General features: G+C 49.9%; 1 protein-coding gene across 1 annotated transcript in view; it reads left to right on the top strand.

Moving 5' to 3' along the window:
* NADSYN1 (NAD synthetase 1) overlaps positions 1-12,819 on the top strand; it is a 47,663-nt gene that overhangs the window by 9,661 nt on the left and 25,183 nt on the right. The window contains exons 4-9 of the mRNA XM_011988176.1: positions 1,694-1,747; positions 2,297-2,386; positions 10,640-10,691; positions 11,469-11,557; positions 11,747-11,864; positions 12,565-12,696. Of these exons, the coding sequence (XP_011843566.1) occupies positions 1,694-1,747; positions 2,297-2,386; positions 10,640-10,691; positions 11,469-11,557; positions 11,747-11,864; positions 12,565-12,696 (535 nt within the window). The remainder of the gene's footprint in view (positions 1-1,693; positions 1,748-2,296; positions 2,387-10,639; positions 10,692-11,468; positions 11,558-11,746; positions 11,865-12,564; positions 12,697-12,819) is intronic.

A 12,819-nucleotide genomic window follows, 5' to 3' on the forward strand; every position in this document is an offset into this window, starting at 1 on the left:
ACATGAATAAGTTTAAAGGAAAATCCTGTGCCTTGAGATAAACCTTTTAGCAACATTGTTTCATCCTATCACATGGGGATAAACCTTGGACAATACCTAGCTTTTCTAGGAACAAAGACACACCCTGCATGCCCAAAATCCATTAAACCTTGAGTTACCACAGCACCTGTCTCTTGCAAGGACAAGGTTGGGGGTAGGGTCACAGAGTAACAGCATCTCAAATACAGAACAAAATGGAGTCTCTTATGTCCACTTCTTTCTATATAGACACAGTAACAGGCTGATCTTTCTTTTCCCCACATCAACCAGAAATAAAATGCTAAGGTCCTCCCAACCCTCTGAATGAACTGCTTCTCTCAGAGGGACCCTCCAGGGTTAACCTGAAAGCCTGGTTCAGGCCATGACGGGGAGTCGGTGGTGATCGGGGATCAGACAGGCCTCATTTCCCCTCCTTCCTTTTGGAAGAGCTGACCAGCATGAACATCAACACAGACTTTAAGTCTCATAGGAAACATTCACAGTCTGTTCCCTCTGAAGCCCGCTACTCGGAGGTTTCATCTACATCATAAAACTCTGGTCTTCACAACCCACTGTCATAACCCAGACGTTCCTTTCTATTGATAATAACTCAACCAATTGCCGATCAGAACCATTTAAATCCACCTATGGCCTGGAAGCCCATCCCCGGCCGCCTTGAGTTGGTCCTGCCTTTCCAGTTCGAGCAGTGCCCATCCAGCATGTATTGAGTGACATCTTCTCTCTCCCTGAAATGTGTACAAGCAGGCTGTGCCCCGACCACCGCGGGCACGTGTGGTTAGGACCTCCTCGGGCTGTGTCAGGTGTGCGTACTTCACCTTGGCAAAATAAATGTTCTAAGTGGACTAAGACCTGTCTCAGATACTTTTGGGTTCACACCGGTCACTTAGCCAGTGGCAAGGCTGGAATCGGAACTCCACACCATCCACATTTGGTTTTTTCTTCCCCCGAAACACTTTTGCGGTCGGATCACACCCCCGGCAGGCGCCTGTGCTTCTCTCTGACACCGTCCTCTCAGCGCTCCTGTCCGGGTCATCTTTCCCTTGTGCTGCCCTGTTCTGGCCAGAGCCTCTTGTCGGGTCACTCTGGTCCCCGTGCGAGTGTCCCCAGCCAGGTCGCCCTCTCCTGCTGTGGTCCCCTCATCTGCAGTGGGAGATGACAGGTTGTCAGCGAGGTGATAGGAGTGTGAAGCCAAGGCCCAGTCCTGAGAAAGGGCCGGCCCCGAGTGGCGAATGGAAGGGTTCCACATGTCCCAGGTGGTGAGTGGAAATGAGCTCAGGGCGGACAAGTGCTGGAAAGTGGATACCTCAGGTTAGCACAAGGCAATTTGGAGGGGGAAGGGGAGGAGGCAGCAGAGGCTGGAACATTTCAGGAGGAGAGGGAAGAACCCTGTGGTGGAAAGAAGTTGCCGTTCATTGAGAAGAAGCTCCTCTAGGCTTAGAGTCGGTGCTGCCTGGGTGGCAGAACCATCTCGGCTCATTTTAGCTTTGATTTGAGGGTGCCAACAGAAGAGCCTTGCAGTTCTGTGAAGGGATCGGAGGAAGCTTCATATTAAAGTAAAATGCATGATTCCAGAGCTGCAGCCAGCCACTGCCTGCGCGTGCTCTGTGTTTTCATAACTGGGCAGACATGCGTGTACCTCCCCTCTCTCCTGCAGGCCTGTAATGCACCGAAACGTCCGCTACAACTGCAGAGTGATATTCCTCAACAGGTAGGCTCCCTGCCCCCGCCCCCGGGAGGGTGACTGGGGCCTCTCCCTGGCTCTCAGCCGAGGGTGCTGCCCTGGGGACCCATTACTGGTAGGCTGCTTCTGGAAGTGCCCGGGTTAGTCAGGGCCGATGCACCAGGCAGGTGACCGAGGTGCCTTTGCTTCTCTGGGTCTCAGCCACCACCGAGACAGGCATCATCAGGTATCAGAAAGAGAGAGACGCAGAGGGTGGGGGTGTGGGGACACAGGTCCTTGTGGCCTGGAAGCCAGTCCTGCTGAGCGAGTTCCCTGGAGCGCCTGGTCACCAGCTGCTGGTGAGGTGCACAACTGCTGGGGCTTAGCTGCTTCACTGTGAGGGTCAGGAACGGATGCAGCCGTGGAGACCTGAGTCAGAGAGAGAAAGTGGAAGCCCAGAGAGAGAGATTTGCTCGGGGCCCCATTCTTGAGCCAACTGTACACGGCATCACCTTGTCCCCCGGTGGCAGTGGCCACCGCCAGTGGCACGTTCGTCTCAGGAGCCCGGTGTGCACGGCTTTGTTCCCCTGCCTGCAGGAAGATCCTGCTCATCAGACCCAAGATGGCCTTGGCCAACGAAGGCAACTACCGCGAGCTACGCTGGTTCACCCCGTGGTCGAGGAGTCGGTGAGTCGGGTGCCGGACCGCTCCCGGGACGTGTGTTAAGCACCTTCGCTGTGTGTAGCCTCGGGTCCGGATCATGGGGGTGTTACTGGTGGAGGGTGTCCAGGTTCTTGACATTTTGAACAAAGGATTGGACAAAAAGCACAAACAAAGCAAACAAAGAATGAAGCAACCAAAGCAGAGACTGAATGAAAATAAAAGCCCACTCCACAGGGCGGGAGCGGCCCCAGCAAGCGGCTCACGGGCCCAGTTACGCAATGTTCTGGGGTTTAAATATCCTCTAGAGGCTTCCCATTGGTTACTTGGTGTGGGCCCCATGTCAATACAGAGGCTGAAGTGAAGTGACAAGGTTATTTACTTGGTGTACACACTATGCAAATAAAGAGGTGTTTCCTGTCTGAATTAGTTACAAAGTTATTTACTTGGTCTTAGAAAGCTGGGGTTTTTCGTTTGATTTAGTTCTAGGAAGTGCTCAGGTTTCCTGCCCCCAGACCCTATTCCACCTCAGCAGTGCCAGGGATATGGACTAGCTGGGGCCGATGGTGCAGGCGGTGAAGGGATTTACCAAGCCGGTTGTAGGCGAAGACAGGCAGATTGATTAGAGAAAGTAGGAAAATATTTTGCAAGATTGCAACAGGCAGCACAGCAGAGAAGGGGCTGTCTGCAGAGAGGCCGGGGCTGGAGGGAGGTGTTATAGGGTTGTGCTGGAGGGGGCTACATTGGGGATGAGGGAGAACTGTGGGAGCCACTACGGAAGGAGGTCATTGTGCCTGTGGAGGTCATCGTGCTCTCAGAACAATTGTTCGTTGTTCTCCACATCTAGGGCTCCATACTCATGGCTTCCTCATCTGATCAGGTCTCTGCAAGTAGAGGATGCCCAGAAACATGGACTAGGGTCTCCACCCCCTGGTGCCAGTTCCTTATATGCCTGATTTGATGCTGCTGATTAAATTGTAGCTAGGTTCAGCATAGATCACGTGGAACTCTCAGTCATCAGTCAGGGATGTCAGTCATGTTAGGTGAAGTGTCACTTCCATCTCGAATGATACTGAATGTCAGGTTTCATGTCTTCACCCGGTTGACCTTTGGGTCATTCTTCATCATGGGGCATCTGCCACATGCATCCTCAGGCATTTACTGGCATGGCTGGTCTCCCCACAGATACTCCCAGTTGTGACAACAAAAAATGTCCCCAGACATTACCAGATGTCCCCTGGGGGGCAAAATTGCCACAGTTGAGAAATTCTACTCTCTATTTTTACTACAGTTATTTCTATTTTTTATTGTTGTTATTGTAAATGAACTCTTTAATATTATATTTTTAAGTGGTTAATATTTTTATACAGGAAAACTTGATTTTTATGTTGCTTTTGTAATTGACCACCTCATTAAATTCTGTTGTGTCTGTTGGTTAGTCTGTTGATTTTTGTAGTTTTTCTTTTAAGTTAAACTTATATAATATGCAACGAATTTTCCTTTTCCTTTCCAGTATTTACACCTCTTGGTTCATTTTCTTAACTTTTGTTGGCCAGCATTTCTAGAACAGTATACTAGATCATTTCTGGAGCAGAATTCATTGCTAAGGGGCAGTTTCATCTTTTTCCCGACTTTCCTTGGAAAGTTCTTCATGTTTCTGCATTTGATTGGAGCTTATATCTATCTATAGCTAGTTTTACTTCAGATTTTTAAAAATTGAGAATGGATGTTGAGTTTATCCCATGTCTTTCTAGCATATGTTGAGGTGAAGATAAAGTAAATCTTTGCTTTCTAAATTCTCCAGAAAAAAAAAAAAAAAAAGCCGTCTTTTGATCTCCTAGGCTGAGCACCTACACTCAGCCACCTGGACTTTCACTTACCACGCGCCCCCATCCTCAGCCTCTAGACCTCAAGACCACCCCTTTCCCTGTCCCCTGTCTCCCAAGCCTAGTGTTCTGGTGCCCAGTGTGTGGCACAGTCTGGTCCCCAGTGGGATGATGTGCTGGGCCCAGGAGATGGTCCAGGTATCCTCTGCTTCCGGCTCTGTCTCACCCCGCCCTCTAGAGCCTGGTGCTGCCAGACACGGGCTGCAAGGTCTCCGTGGGCGGACGACTTTGCTTCTCATGGCCACTCTCTTCTGCAGGCTCCAAGGCTGTAATTTCATCCTCTCTGCCAGCAGAGGCGGAGAGATGTCTGCCCCCTCGCAGTTCACTTTCTGTCTTGCAGGTGGAATCGTTGACTGCTCTTGTCTGCCACTCACTCCTCTGCTGCTTTGCCGTTTCTGACTCCAGGGCAGTTCCAGAACCGGAATGACCCTCACAACCGAAGCCATTAATATGCCGGATACAGTGTGTCTGCATTTATGTCTCATTTTCAAGTGTGCACCACTGAGCTGGCAGGAAAGTACAGAATATATTGAGCCTAAAAACAGTGAAACCAGAGACCCTGGGAAACAAGGGTAAGACCCTGGGCACAAAGCTGGCTTTTGCCCCAAGGGTTTTCCTACGCCTGGAGACCTTGAGCTTTATTGATGATAACTCCATGGAAGTGGAGGTGGGGGGATGGGCAGGAGATCCAGTAGGAGACACCCCCGTATGCTGTCGCTATAGTCGGCTCACATTGAAACTGTGACTGAGACGTAAGCCCACTGCACAGAGAGAGAAGGCTGAACACATGCCTTCCTCAACCTGGTGCTTGGTGGAGGGGGAGAAATGTTGCCTAGAAATTGACAGCCTTTGTGCTGGAAACCTCCCTACCTGTGTAGTATAATAAGACTCAGGAGAAGAAGTTAATTCCATATGCACCCAAGATGAGTTCAGGCAGCATCCAGTCTCCAGGCAATAGACCTTCCAGAAGTTACTGTAGCGCCCGCAGACGCTGGGCACAGGCAAACAGACGTCTCTCTGGAGAAATTCACCTTCAATCCAGGCTGCTCAGAATTTCTAGACGTGACATTTATAGAAAATGAGAAACTCACAGTCCAAAATCATAAAATGTACAAGGAAATAAGGCACAATGAGTAAGAACCAGCAAAAAAAATACAGTAGATGCAGACGTGAAAGCTCGACACAGAATAGAAAATAAGTGTTCCTAATACACTGAAATAAATCGATGAGAAGCTCAAAAGGTAAGAAACAGACAATCAGAGTTAGAAAAAGAGCCAAATAATAATGTGGATGAATAACACGTAAGTTAAACATAGTTGAATAGAGAGGTAGGGAACTGAAAGGTAGACCTCTCCCAGTTATCCAGAATTTAAGCCTTAAAGAAAATCTGATGCAAACCTAAGAGACATTAAGAAACATGAGCAAAGAGTGAAAGTGGATAACAAGGGTGGAATCCCTGTCTCAGAAGGAGATAACGGAGGTTATGGAGAAGAGGCGGTATTTGAAAGAAGATGGAAACATCCACACAATATTTAAAAGATGCTGTTCTCAGATACACTAACTGCAACAGATCTCAACAGGATAAACAAACAGAAAGTCGCATATAGAAACATTCTTGTGAAACCACAGAACACTAAAGACACAGAGAAATTCTCCAAAGTAGCCAGAAGGGGAAAAGAAATCACCCACAAAGATTGAGCAGCTGGAGCAACTCCTGCTTTGTAGTGGCAAAGCCTAGAGCCAGGAGACGGTGGCTGGAAAAAATCTGAGGAGGGAGTCACCGGCAGCCGGGAATGTTAGAATCAGCAAATGCATCCTTTAAGAACAAGGACAAAATCAAGACATTTTTACACAAGCAAAAACAGTTTATCGTTGAAAGACTCAATGGAAATTCTGAACGTGTACGTTAGGCAGAAGGAAAATTATTCTAGCAGAAGCCTTGAAATTTCAAAAGGATTGGTGAAAAAGGATATTGATAAATTTGTATATATGTGTAAACAAACGGGACTGTACGAAACATAATGTCTAGTATGTAGTAGAAAATAGGCCAGCCCTAAATCGCTGCATAACTGTGCATGTTAATTAGGGCAATGCTCTGTAGGAGGATAAAGATACTGATCAATTTTTGACTTTAGGTGAAATACACATAAAGTTTCTAGGGTAACCACTAAAAGGAAAGATACAGAACATACGATTGTCAAAGTAGCAGGCAGAAGAAAAGAAGAATAAAAAGGAAAAAATGAAATAATTCCAAATGAAGCATAAAAGGAAGTGAGTTCTTTAAAAGTCCAGTAGAAAAAGTGGGACTCAGAGATAGCACATAAGACAGAATAAATCTGTCAGTAATCACTACAAATAAAAATGGACACAATAATTTGATTAAAGAACAGAGGTCATTATTCTGGATCAAATGAAAATCCAGGAATAGACTGAAACCGTATTGTAATTAACAATACATTTTGGCAAGTTTGCTGGATGATAAAACCAATCAAAAGTCAGGTTCCTTTCATTTACCAGCAACATTCAGTCAGAACGTGTAACTTTAAGGAAGATACTGTTTATTCCAGCAGCCAAAGTGCTTATGGATAACTATAACCAGAGATGTGTAAGCCCCGTATGGGAAAAAGTGATAAAATTTTATGGGAGGGCATTAACAACTACTGAGCTAAATGGAGATTGCCTGCGTATCTGAAAAGGAAGGCACAGTGTGAAAAGCATTCATCTCCCCTAAGTTGATCTATGGATTCAGTGTAGTTTCCATAAGAATCTGAACAGAAAATTCAATAAACCGGCTCCAATATTTCCATGGAAGAGCAAAAGGCCACGAATAGCTAAGATACTCATGAAGACCAAAAGAAAGGCCAGGCGTGGTGGCTCATGCCTGTAATCCCAGCACTTTGGGAGGCTAAGGCAGTCAGAAGTTCAGGATTCGAGACCAGCTCAGAAGTTCAAGACCAGTCTGCGCAACATGGTGAAACCCCCTTTCTACCAAAGAAAATACAAAAATCAGCTGGGCGTTGCGATGTGCACCTGTGGTCCCAGCTGTCGCGATCAGCTGGGTTGTGGAGACCCTAACCCAGCGGCACTAGAGGAATTAAAGACACACACACACAGAAATATAGAGGGTGGAGTGGGAGTTGGGGCTGACAGCCTTCAGAGTGGAGAGCCACGAATGAGTGTTACCCACATATTTATTGACAGCAAGCCAGTGATAAGCATTGTGTCTATAGATTATAGATTAACTAAAACAGGAAACAAAGGAATGGGCTCTGGCTACTTATCTGCAGCAGGAATATGTCCTTAAGGCACAGATCGCTCATGCTATTGTTGGTGGTTCCAGACCGCCTTAAGTGGTTTTCCGCCCTGGGTGGGCCAGGTGTTCCTTGCCCTCATTCTGGTAAACCCACAGCCTTCAGCCTGGGCGTCATAGCCATCACGAGCATGTCACAGTGCTGCAGAGATTTTGTTTATGGTCAGATCTGGGGGCCTGTTCCCAACACCAGCTACCTGAGATGCTGAAGTGGGAGGATCACTTGAGCCCATGAGACTGAGCCTGCAGCAAACCCCGATCGTGCCACTACACTCTAGCCCAGATGACAGAATGAGACCCTGTTCGTCCGTTTTCATGCTGCTGATAAAGACATACCCAAGACAGGGTAATTTATAAAGAAAAAGAGCTTTAATACACTCGCAGTTCCATGTGGCTGGGGAGGCCTCACAATCACAGCAGAAGGCGAAAGGCACATCCTACATAGCGGCAGACAAGAGAGAACGAGACCCAAGCAAAAAGGAAAACCCATTATAAAAGCATCAGCTCTCCTGAGACTCACTACCATGAGAACAGTATGGGGGAAACCATCCTGTGGTTAATTTATCTCCCACCAGGTCCCTCCCACAGCATGTGGGAATTACAGGAGCTATGATTCAAGGTGAGATTTGGGTGGGGACACAGCCAGACCATATCAGCGCACCTGGGTTGAAGTCCAAAGATAGGCGAGATTTGTTGCAGGGAGCACTTCCAAGGAGAGAGCATCACACGCTGGGGGCTCGGAGGTCCAGGCGATGCTCTGCTCCTTCACCTGGGTACTGCATGCACTGGACTTATTTTAATATCCTTTAATTACACATGTGTGCCTTTGTACTCTTTTGCGTAACATATTTTGCAATAAAACGAATCCATAAAGGAAGTCTGTGGCCAACCAGATTTTAGCGCTGCTTCTGCAGGAACCAGCTTTTCCTGCCGAGGTGCCTGTGGGATGTCTCTACGACTCTGGAGGTTCAGTAGCTCCAGCAAATGGCTTGGGGGTTCTCATCATTTGTTATTATACCCCGTAAGGCTGTAAGGTTTTTCGACTTCACATTCAGGTCTTCTTATTTCAGGAAAGTTGACCTATTTTCTGCTTCCAAAGGCTTTTGTTCTTTTGCTTCCGTTCTGTTCTTCAGGAATCTTGATGACTGGCAAGTGACATGTCTGTGTCTGCCTGCCTTATCTTTCATCTTCTTTCTAACCATCACTGTCTTCATGTATTTGCATTTTTTTCTGGCAGTTTTATTCCCCTGAATTTGTCTTCTCTGCAGTGCTTTTCACGGGGCTCTATCCTGTGCTTTGTTTTTCGAATCTACAAGCATTTTAAGACTTTTCAAAATCTTTTCTTAGTTGTCAACTTGTCTCCCGTCATTTATTTGTGCTTGTGTTGAGACCTTTTATCAGTTGATGTTGTCTCTAGGATTTCAGAGCATAAGTGTGGGGCTCCTGTTCCACCTTCCCCCTTTTGTCTCATGAATACCTCGGTGTCAGGTGTCACAATGGGCCCTCTGGGATGGTATTCCTTTCATCCCTGTGGAAGGGGTGGCAGGAAGGTGAGGCTGGAGCCCACCAGAAGCAACTGCACATTTTGGTTCGCTTAGAGAAAGCTGAGGTTTCTTTTTTTTTTTTTTTTTTTTGAGACGGAGTCTCGCTCTGTCCCCCTGGCTGGAGTGCAGTAGCCGGATCTCAACTCACTGCAAGCTCCGCCTCCCGGGTTCAGGCCATTCTCCTGCCTCAACCTCCCGAGCAACTGGGACTACAGGTGCCCGCCACCTCACCCGGCTAGTTTTTTGTATTTTTTTAGTAGAGACGGGGTTTCACCGTGTTTGCCAGAATGGTCTCGATCTCCTGACCTCGTGATCCACCCGTCTCGGCCTCCCAAAGTGCTGGGATTACAGGCTTGAGCCACCGCGCCTGGCCGAAAGCTGAGGTTTCTAATCTTCTGGGAGCTGTGCCAGATGATGACAAGAAATGGTCGTGTTCACCATGCCCCTGTTTTAGTAAAGAGTACTTGGCAGGCTCAAGGTGCCATTCCAGGTTCCAGGTCCTCTTAGGAAAACATAACTAAGGCCTGGTCCTTGCCTGCAGAGAGCCATTCTCAAGGTGTGCGCTGGCCGTGGAGCACAGCTGCAGTGAGGGGCAAGGCTGGGTGCATGCCCGTCCTGCTGGGTCTTTTGTCTGGTGCCCGGGGGATCTTTGCATGAGTCGAGGGAAAGGTGCAGATGCAGGGAGAGATGTTTGGACGGTTCCTGTGTTTAAAATGCATGTTGGTGCAGCAGCATCGCCATCAACAGGCTATGAGGGTGAACTGAGTGCTCGATATGGGATGCCAAGGCAGCCTGGAGGTCTGTAGGGTATCTTCATGTCCCCGTTCCCTATGTGAACGAGGGGAAAAGACATCATTGACTCAGTTTCTCAACTTTTAACATTTCTTAAGTAAAGAGAGCTACTAAAACCATGCCCAGAAGGCTCCTGGGAATTCTAAGAAAGCAAAAAGGAAACAGAGTTCCTTGCAAGTCTGAGTGGCGCATCTTGTAACAGCCTGTTGGAAGTCAAATACGTGAACCGTCTATTTTGAAGATTCCACCTCTTGGTGGAGCGTCTTGGGACACCTTGCACTAAAGTTGGTATTAAACCCTCCTCCCCATCTCTCAAATTGAGAGCATCATTTTATTCCAGGGATGTACGGGTTTGTCATTGTGTTTCGGGTTAATGCCACATGATTTTTCTGATTCAGTAACAGCAATCAGGAATTCCACCCTGATTTCTCCATGGGGCAGCGTGGTCAGTTCTCAGCGAATCCCCTGTGACACATCTCTCCGTAAAGATGACCATGAGCGTGTGGGGAAACTGAGACAGCCTGATGCTCGGAGAGCCCAGCCCACCACGATGTCACGTAGTCTCCTCAAGCCACCTTCATACTCTTTACCTTCATGCAATTGTTTATTGCACTGGGGGAACACTTGGCAGTTCCTTTGCCAGTTCATCCGTTCGGAGGGTTCAGTTTGAGTTTTGTTTAAATGTAGCTGCCCTTCCTCATTTGTCCTGAGATGCTCATCCTCAGATCCTTGGTGTTTTCCTCTCCAGGCACACGGAGGAGTACCTTCTGCCTCGGATGATACAGGACCTGACAAAGCAGGCGAGTCCCTGGGTGTGGAGCCCATTTTTCAGTCGGTTGTCGCTGTTCTCAGGCAACAGTGGACCGGGTGGGGCGGGAACCCTTTGGGATCCAGGTAACGGAAGGCACCACAGTGCGCACAGGTCTGAAACAGACAAAGGAGGCAGGTTCCTATAGCGAGGGGGGCTGCGCGCCAGGCAGCAGCCAGGGCGGCTCCTCCTGGCCTTGGGGCCGCTTTTCCTCCCTTTCCCTGCTCACACTGGCTTCCTCCTCTTGGTGTCCTCCTTGTGGCAGAAGACAGCCTTCTCCGCCCCAGGGGCTGTGTTCCTACATTTAAGTGTTATCTAGACTGACAGCAAACTGCCCTGTTCTCAATTTTGAATTCTAAGGGAAGGCACCCTGGTGTCCCCTCTCAGCCGCTGCTCTGTGGCCGGGAGTGGGGGCCGAGTTTCATCAACACAGGGCAGCAGCTGCTTCAGTGTGATCACAGAACAGGGTCACTTCAGAAGCCGCTGACCCCGATTGGCAACCCCATTGGTGACCGTGACATTCTGCCCCTTGGCTGCTCAGAGTACAGGCATCCCCTTATTCCACACATAGGCTCCTAAAGGCTCCTCTTCCTGGCACCACCCAGTGTCCCATGTGCAGCCACAGGGCACCCACCTCTTCGGAATGTGCGAGAGCCCAGAGCCAACTCCAGCTCTTGTGGCTGCAGGATGTGTGTGGCCCTAGGTAGTGTTTGTGGCCCAGACAGGGCGTGACCAATGAATCTTATGCACTCTTCTCTTCCGACGGCAGGAAACTGCGCCCTTCGGAGATGCGGTGCTGGCCACGTGGGACACCTGCATTGGAAGTGAGATCTGTGAGGAGCTCTGGACACCTCACAGGTCAGCCCCATGCCCCGTGCTGTCCGATCGCCCACCTCACATGGGCCAGCTGGGAGGACCTGGGACTGCAGACCTCCTGGGGCCATGACCGTCGGCCGGGAGCTGCCATGGGAAAGTGTGAGGGGCCGCCTGGGAGGCTGGGTTGGAGGAGTCTGGTGGCCTCTTCTCTTCACCTGCCTCTGCCCGCAGCCCGCACATCGACATGGGCCTGGATGGGGTGGAGATCATCACCAATGCCTCGGGCAGTCACCACGTGCTGCGCAAAGCCAACAGCAGGGTGGATCTCGTGACTATGGCCACCAGCAAGGTAGGGGTTGGGTCAGGGAGTGTGCACCACGGGGTAGGCACTGCATCTCAAGCACTCCTGCATCATTGCAGGGCTGGGCCCACACAAGATGGACCTTCTGGGCTTGTAATTACCGCCTGGACTCAACAAGTGTGCCCTGCCGCCCCCCGGGGCTTCGCTGGCACAGCCCATCTCACCTGCGCAGCTACCCCAGGAAGCCGACCCCGTCACCCTCCCTGCCGTGACCAGGAACCAGGACGTGCTCCTTGTTCGTTGGCATGATGGCGGGGCGTAGGGAACACCCGCACGTTTGCTGCATCTGCTCTTGGGCAGTGAGACGTGCAGCGGGCGGTGCTGGTTCGTCCTTCACGTTGCAGGTGTGGGTTTAGCTGAGCCGCGTTTGAATCTTGGCTTCATCACACGGAGCTTTCTTTGGCTTGTCTGAACCTCATCATGCCTCAGAGAGGTGACGGGGTCTGCCTTGTAGGGTTGTTATGAAGCAAAAACACATGTTTTATGAAGAGCCTGGCACCTAGCAAGGCCGGGCTCGCGGCAGCTTCAGGGGTCTGTGCTTCCCTACACGCGCGCGTTATCTCGGCGGTGGTGGGGCCGCTCATGATGACCTCGCGGGACTGGGGGGACGTTCCTGTACGCGGGCAGGTGGCAGGCGAGGGCGGTGGACCACAGCTGACCACTCCACTGTGGGCTCTGCCTTTTCCAGAACGGTGGGATTTACTTGCTGGCCAACCAGAAGGGCTGTGACGGGGACCGCCTCTACTACGACGGCTGCACCATGATCGCCATGAACGGAAGCGTCTTCGCTCAAGGATCCCAGTTTTCTCTGGATGACGTGGTAATGAACGGGCCTGGACGTGACTGGGGGAGGGTTCCCTGTGCAGAGGCCGAGCTCCTGGCCCTCTCCTGTAAGCCGGGTGCTTAGTGAGGGCCCCTGTGGAGAAGCCCCCGGGGGTCCCGC

This window comes from Mandrillus leucophaeus, unplaced genomic scaffold (genome assembly GCF_000951045.1).
Source record: "Mandrillus leucophaeus isolate KB7577 unplaced genomic scaffold, Mleu.le_1.0 Scaffold325, whole genome shotgun sequence".
NCBI lineage: Eukaryota > Metazoa > Chordata > Mammalia > Primates > Cercopithecidae > Mandrillus > Mandrillus leucophaeus.